The 8,254-nt window shown below is 38.8% G+C and overlaps 1 protein-coding gene across 1 annotated transcript; it reads left to right on the top strand.

Annotated features, from left to right (window-relative positions):
• Positions 1-3,201: 3,201 nt before the first annotated feature.
• Positions 3,202-6,370, top strand: LOC145048084 (FT-interacting protein 3-like). The gene is made up of 2 exons (XM_078996497.1): positions 3,202-3,437; positions 3,816-6,370. Exon 2 carries the CDS (start codon positions 3,816-3,818, stop codon positions 6,156-6,158), a length of 2,343 nt encoding a protein of 780 aa, XP_078852623.1. The 5' UTR covers positions 3,202-3,437; the 3' UTR covers positions 6,159-6,370.
• The last annotated feature ends 1,884 nt before the right edge of the window (positions 6,371-8,254 follow it).

Raw genomic sequence — 8,254 nt, 5'->3', positions numbered from 1 at the left:
GAGATATGTTTTATGAAATGATATGATCGGATGATGTTTTACTACAAATGTTTTACAAACCACTTATTTTAAATGAAATTTTTGGGCGTGAAAATTGGGTCGTTACACTTTGGGAAAAAGTCACTAACTAGGCAATCATAGTACTACTTAAAGTATGAATTATAAGGCAAAGAACACCTAAAACGGAAGTCGTACGAGCGAATTATGATTTTTATAAAATCATAACGGTAATAAAAACTAGTCTAAAAAATGAAAGTCAAAACTAAACAAAACGACCAAAAGGGAAGTTGTAGAGAACGACGAGACATACACGGATATATAAGAGTCATTGAGAATGGAGTTTGCATGCAAGAGTTATGGAATTTGAAAGTTAAATTTTTACCGTCACGCGTGCTTGCTCGTAGTGCGCTGCACACATTCTGACAGTCGATCCACCTGGATACGGGATGACGTGGCACAAGGAAATGGCGACACGTGGCAACCCACCTATGTGATTCGCGTTCAAAAGTGTGGCACACACTTCAAAACTTGTTATAGATATCAAGCTTCAGAAGATCATTTCCTTACCCCTCACACTCGTTCTCTCTCTGCGTCGATTCTTGTGTCACTACCCCGAGCACCTCTCGAAGTGTTGACTTTCTATTTCTACCTTACAACAATGTTTTCATAACTTACAGGTTAGTTCACAACCCCATTTTCCAAACCTCCCCCCCCCCCTCGGGGGGGGGGGGGGATACATGTTAAAATGCAACTATACATAATTATTACTAACTGTAGTTAGATAATTATGCTCATAACATTAGGATGATATTATGCATGGTAGGTACCCTACCCAAACTCTTTAACTAATATCATGCCTAGTTTTTATACTAAATCACAATGATATATAAGATCATACCTAGTTGTTATGCCGACCAATTACCAAGAAACGCTGATACTTTAATCGTGATTATAGCCACCCTTTGGATAAACTTAGTACCTAGTGTTACCATGCTTAAATACTTGGCTATGTAAAACACACTATATATATATATATATATATATATATATATATATATATATATATATACACACAATAAGTAAATACATAGGAATACAACATGGATAACAACACAACCGGCTAGGGGAGGCCCCCATAACAAGAGTTAGATGAGACACGATTCATCAACGCGCTGAAAGATTTTCGGCTAGCTCTAGACCTATAATCGTTAAATCTTAAGTGAGCGCGATAAATATGTATAAATCTATATGAGATTGACACTGCCACCTGTGGTTGCTAGCTACAACCTAACGACAAATCGAATCAGACATAACTTTCTAAACACATTTGCGACGTCCGATGAAGTGTCATGGTTTTCAGGATCAACAATCATAGCTCGATTATAGAAACTTATCGTAACTTTGTTAAACTAAAACTAACTATCTTAGACTAATACTAGGAATATACCTAAGAAAGTAGCGATAGTACACATAAACTCGAGGAAGTGAGTTTAGTATAAACAAGATAACTAAAATACCCACACAACGTTCTATAACAATAAAACATGTGGACTCAACAACATTATGTTGACATTTCAAAACCACATGTATTCTCAGTGAATGAATCCGACTGAAGAAGGAGGTAACCCCAGTGATGCATCCCAAATTCTATGTGCTTTACTTTTTTACTTTGCTTTTGTGATCTACATGTACCTCGAACAACTGTGTAACATATTCTATATAATAAATAAATAGCCATGTTGCTTAATATATCAGTATATTACTCAATATATGTCTTTGGCATGAAATCCAACATCCTAACGCCACACAACCAGACGTTTCCGCCGCGGGTCAGGGATGTTTGTGTGTGTGTGGGAGAGAGACGGCTCCCAACATATCATGACCAAATTAAATACTCATAAATGGACATAAATATTATTTTCAGGAGATTTAACTAAATCTATTAATGTTTTACACCTTTAGGTAACGAACAGGAAGTGTTCACATATGACCATTATGAACAACTGTAACTTACCACATCCGACCATAATAGTCATATGTAAACATTTTCAATAAGTTCGTGACTTAGATGTTTCCAAAAATAACAAAGTTATTATACTATATATTAAAATTCTCCACCCTTAGCTACAGTAAAGTGGCTAAGGTTTGGCATAATTGGTCCCTATAGTTATATATGTTTGCTAAATGTGGAATTGGTCCGATTCCCGATCCTTCCACCATCTCATCTTCGAACTACCCCACCGACTCTCTCACCTAATATCAGTTTCCACTGCTTCTCTTCTACTTCCTCACTGCTTCTGGAACCCTTTTTTCCCACCGCTTCATGTTATATGTTGCAATCCCAATGAAATCATTCATAAAATCAAGAAACGGGTTATCCGTTTTAGTCATCGGAGTAGCTAGAAGACGAAATGGTGACAACCCTCCTCCACCCCTCCACCGATGTCTGATTAATTTTGAATACGTGTTGTGTTACATGCTGTCTTCTCAGTCTACCGTTTCAACTGTCCAATGTTTTTGCTCCAGGCTAAACACTTCTTCCAAAAAAGACAACTATTGTTCCGGTTTCTTCCACTTTCTTCCCGTAGACTTCTTGGTTTGGGTTTGCAGCTTCTTCTCCACCGCCATCGTCTTTCCTCTTTTATTTTGTTCTACATACCTCCACCGTCTGGAGGAAAAACATACTTGTGATACCTCTATATTTTGTTGTCTGTTCAATATTTATCGAACCCTAAATCGCCTCGAAGAAAAGCTTCATTCCGCCTTTTGTATTTCTTCTCCTTCACCTGATTCCTACTCTCTTCATGACGTCCAGTTGCAGGTAGGTACCACCTCTATCTCAATCTCTAATTCTCCATGATTTTCGTTTCAATAATCCTTAAGGGACCTCTGAGGGTGAATACTTCCCCAACCATTGTTCACTACTTTCATCTCGAATTGCTTTACATTCACATATAAAAAAATAAAATTAACATGATAAATTAATTTTTTTAATTAGCAAAGCAAATCTTAACCCATCTTAGAATAACATGTCATATTGTCATATCTTATGTTACAAAAACATTATAAAATTAATAGATAGATAAACATGACACCTCTTCGATAGACGCTATTAACATTTAACCCTAGTAAATTGGTTGCCTCTGTTTGAGGTCTTGTATAATAAAAGAGAAAGAGACAAACACACGCTCTGACACACACCCCGATTCTTCAACAACACACGCACAAACATCCCCGTTACCGCCTTTGTCTTTGCCTTTTCACTTTCCTCTCTCCAAATTCTAAAACCCTCCTTCTCTCTCTCTAAAAACCAAAGCCCCCCTCCATTGATTCCGCAAAACAACAAACAAACCCCGTTTAAATTCCTTCAACATTCCTGCAAATCGTCCCAAGAATCTACTTCATCAAATCTCTGTGTCATTTTCACTCCTCGTAAGGTATATACACTAAACACATCCTCTGCATAGATACATTAATGCTTCTAGTACTTTCTTCTTAGTTTGTATAATGCTCGAACTGTCTTTCTGCACTTTGATTTGAATCCGTTTTTTTTTCTTCAAGTTTTTTTAAGTGAATGTGGCTCCACTATGTTGATTCCTTTTGTTGGATGCAAGTTTATGTTATAGGGTTTTTGATTTTTTTGTTCTTATGATTTTCGTTAAGGACAAGAGTTTTCAGATCTGTAGCTTTCAAATATACTTTTTTTTATTTAATTTCATCAGGTGGGGATTACTTAGTTTTCAAATCTGCTTAAACATTTTCCGCTATTTATTTGATTGATTCTTTACTGGTTTTTGAATTTGGTGGAACCCCAGATGATGAACATGAACAGACCTCCAAATGAAGATTTCTCGCTCAAAGAGACGAAACCCCACCTCGGCGGAGGTAAGGTCACCGGAGATAAGCTCACAAGCACCTACGACCTCGTCGAACAAATGCAATACTTATACGTTCGTGTCGTTAAAGCCAAAGATTTACCCACAAAAGATGTCACCGGAAGCTGTGACCCATACGTCGAGGTTCGAATGGGGAACTACAAAGGAACAACTCGTCATTTCGAGAAGAAAACCAATCCGGAATGGAACCAGGTGTTCTCCTTCTCCAAAGATCGAATTCAAGCCACAATGCTCGAAGTCACAGTAAAAGATAAAGATCTTATGAAAGACGATATCATGGGTGGAGTTCTATTCGATCTTAACGAGGTTCCCAAACGAGTCCCACCAGATTCTCCTCTCGCTCCACAGTGGTATCGATTATCCGATCGAAAAGGAGACAAACTGAAAGGCGAGTTAATGTTAGCAGTCTGGTGGGGTACGCAAGCCGATGAAGCGTTCCCGGAAGCCTGGCATTCCGACGCCGCTGCCGTTAGCGCCGATGGTCTCGCTAGTATCCGGTCAAAGGTTTATCTTTCCCCGAAACTTTGGTATCTTAGAGTGAATGTGATCGAAGCTCAAGATTTGATCCCAAACGATCGTACCAGATTCCCCGAAGTTTACGTAAAAGCCGTCCTCGGAAACCAGGCTTTAAGAACCAGAATCTCAACGAGCAAGACGATAAACCCATTATGGAATGAAGATTTAATGTTCGTGGCTGCTGAACCATTTGAAGAGCCATTGATTTTGAGTGTAGAAGACAGAGTCGCGCCTAACAAAGACGAAGTCCTCGGAAGATGTGCAATCCCGTTACAGTATGTTGACCGGAGGTTAGACCATAAAGCGATCAACACCCGGTGGTTTAATCTCGAAAAACATGTCATCATCGAAGGTGAAAAAAAGAAGGAAGTGAAATTCTCTAGCAGGATTCACATGCGTGTCTGTTTGGAAGGTGGGTATCACGTTCTTGACGAATCCACACATTACAGTTCCGATCTCAGACCCACTGCTAAACAGCTATGGAAGAACAGCATCGGAGTTCTTGAAGTTGGAATCTTGAGCGCTAATGGATTATCACCAATGAAAACGAAAGACGGACGTGCAACAACTGACGCATATTGTGTGGCTAAATATGGAACAAAATGGGTAAGAACAAGAACCATAATCGACAGTTTTGTTCCCAAATGGAATGAACAGTATACATGGGAGGTTTTCGATCCATGTACTGTGATAACCATTGGAGTTTTCGATAACTGCCACCTCCAAGGCGGAGGAGACAAGGCGGCAGGTGGCGGGGGTAACCGGGATTCTCGAATCGGAAAGGTCCGGATCCGTTTATCAACACTTGAAACGGATCGGGTTTACACCCATTCGTATCCGCTTCTTGTTTTACACCCATCTGGAGTGAAAAAAATGGGGGAGATCCATTTAGCTGTTCGATTCACATGTTCTTCTTTACTCAACATGATGCATATGTATTCCCAACCACTTTTACCCAAAATGCATTACATTCATCCATTAACAGTTGCTCAATTGGAAAGCTTGCGACACCAGGCGACCCAGATTGTTTCCATGCGGCTGAGCAGGGCTGAGCCGCCGTTGAGGAAGGAGATAGTGGAGTACATGCTGGATGTCGGATCTCACATGTGGAGTATGAGACGAAGCAAAGCTAATTTCTTAAGAATGATGGGGGTTTTAGGTGGAATGATTGCTATCGGGAAATGGTTCGATCAGATTTGCAATTGGAAAAACCCAATCACCACTGTTCTTATCCATTTTCTTTTCTTGATTCTCGTGTTATACCCTGAACTGATTTTACCCACTATTTTTCTCTACCTTTTTCTAATTGGACTTTGGTATTACCGATGGAGACCTAGAAACCCACCTCACATGGACACCCGACTTTCATGTGCTGATAATCTTCATCCCGATGAACTTGATGAAGAATTTGATACGTTCCCAACTTCACGACAACCAGATATCGTGAGGATGAGATATGATCGGCTTAGAAGTATTGCTGGAAGGATGCAGACAGTGGTTGGAGATTTAGCGACACAAGGAGAAAGGTTTCAGTCGCTGATTAGTTGGAGAGACCCAAGGGCTACTTCTCTGTTTGTGATATTCTGTTTGATTGCTGCTGTTGTTCTTTACGTGACGCCTTTTCAGGTTGTTGCAATTTTTGCTGGGTTTTATGTTTTGCGACACCCGAGGTTTCGTCGCAAGCTGCCTTCTGTGCCACTTAACTTCTTTAGAAGGTTACCTGCCAGAACCGACTGTATGCTGTGAGCCAAAAGATCCTGGATTTTATTGCCAAGATTACCCCTTATGTTGGTTTCTAGTTTTTTTTTTGTAAGTTGTGGAGTTTGATCTGGATCTATCGATGGTTTTGTCATATGTGTATGAACTATGTAGGATTTTGGATTCTGTTTTGTTTGATGTGAATCTGATGCAGATTTGGATCTTTGTATGTTATGGTTAGTTAAACCATTTGGTTTTAATCTCTTCCTATTTTTTTTTGATCGCATTCATGATTCATGCTTTACACTTTGGGTTGGTTATCTACATTACATATTAATATTAGTCTCATCATCCAAAAGCCCAACCCGGTTACCAGTTAAAAGCATGGTCAACCCAATGTCTTCGCCTAAAAAAGAACCCAACATGTTAAGGTCCATAGGGTTTGGGCTCAAATTCTTATGACATGACCTGACTCGACTTAAGCTTGTATAGGCCCGCAAATTGCATATGTATAACCCTGTGAAAAATGAGATTGTTTGAAGTCCGCAAGCCTACATGAGTTTTTTGTAGGCTTGTAAGAAATAGTTAAAACATTCGACTGATTACATACTTTAGGATATTTCAAGGCTTTATGTGAAAGTTAAAAGGGAAAATGATACATTAGAAAGTTAAAAGGGAAAATGATACATTAGCCTTACAATGTATTTCTGATTTGTTGATTTAGGCCTTTTAACTTATTTCCCTGATTTATAAGGGAATAAAATTGTTAGTTACGTAGTCATTTTTCTTCATTTATAAGGGCATAAAGTTGTTAGTAACTTGCTTATTTGGTCCTTATAACCTATAATTATTAGTTTTATGTACCGGATGCATTTTATTTAATTAAAAAAGTTAAATTAAATCTCTCTCTCTCTCATACACACACAACAAAGATTCCTTTTCATTTGCCACTCTATTTAGGGTAACCAATCATCAATTTCTAATACCTAAAGAGACGTAAGAGACTAGTAGTATGCCTACATGATTGCACATTGAAGCATTGTTAAAGTCTCTTAGATCCCACCCAGGGTTCAGAAAAGTATCAAACTCCACCGCTACAAATGGGTGTGTGGGAACATAGGTGGTAATGTTGACCGAAGCCCCATAGCACCACTGAGACCTATTGCTAAAAGATATTGATTCTCTGTAGTTCTGTACAACAGAGACACATGGATTTCAATGATCTTGGTGGTTCGTCGAACACAATCCTTGAAAGTTTGCTCCTAAGAGTTCTATGTTTAGACCTAAATACGAACGATAAGCACCAATTCATTCATCCAAATTGAATCCAACCTCCATTTATGTAGTGAACTTAGAAGATTCAAAGTTGTCGCTGGCGGTTGCCACGTTCTATTCCAGGATTAACATTGAACAACCCTCGTACACTATCCCTCCTGCTCATGATGCCAATGCTAGTGTCAAAATAGATACCGAAGCGACCCATATTGTAAAGCCCAAAATTTCAACCCAAATTTTACAATTAAAAATTTAAGTGTTTATTCTAATCACAACTACAAATTCTTAAAAAAAATATCATGTAATCTAAAAACATTTATCAGAGTATCATTAAAAGTTATCACGTGCACAAGTGTCACATGGATGCGATGCAATCGAGCCGTGTCCCGCTTTTATTATAAGAAAATCTGAAAACATTTAAACCATAAATCGTAAGCACAAAGCTTAATGAGTTCCCCATAATACCACATACAACACAATATAAATAAACAACTATGACTTATAAGCAACCTTGTAGATTACCCAAAGTCTCAGCAAGCAAACAACACGCCTGGTGGGTTATCAGCAACCTTAGAGACTACCTGAAGTCTCAGTGAGCAAATAGCACCCCCGATGGGTTATCAATAACCTTGGACACTTATCGAAGTCTCAACAACAAACAAGACCCAACTGGTTAGCGTGCACACACACACACACACACACATATATATATATATATATAATCATACAGGCTCATATAAACTTGCAAGAATCACAAAGACAACTAGCATCCTACATACACAACATAGTGAGTCGGCATTGGTGCCTTCGACTCACAAGCACAAGGAGACGACTCACCTGAATCGAAGAAATCTGAAACACTACGATAC

Source organism: Lactuca saligna, chromosome 5, assembly GCF_052625555.1.
Source record: "Lactuca saligna cultivar CGN05327 chromosome 5, ASM5262555v1, whole genome shotgun sequence".
Taxonomy (NCBI): domain Eukaryota; kingdom Viridiplantae; phylum Streptophyta; class Magnoliopsida; order Asterales; family Asteraceae; genus Lactuca; species Lactuca saligna.
The sequence above is the reverse complement of the archived record's forward strand: the minus strand, read 5'-3'. Positions and strand labels throughout refer to the sequence as shown.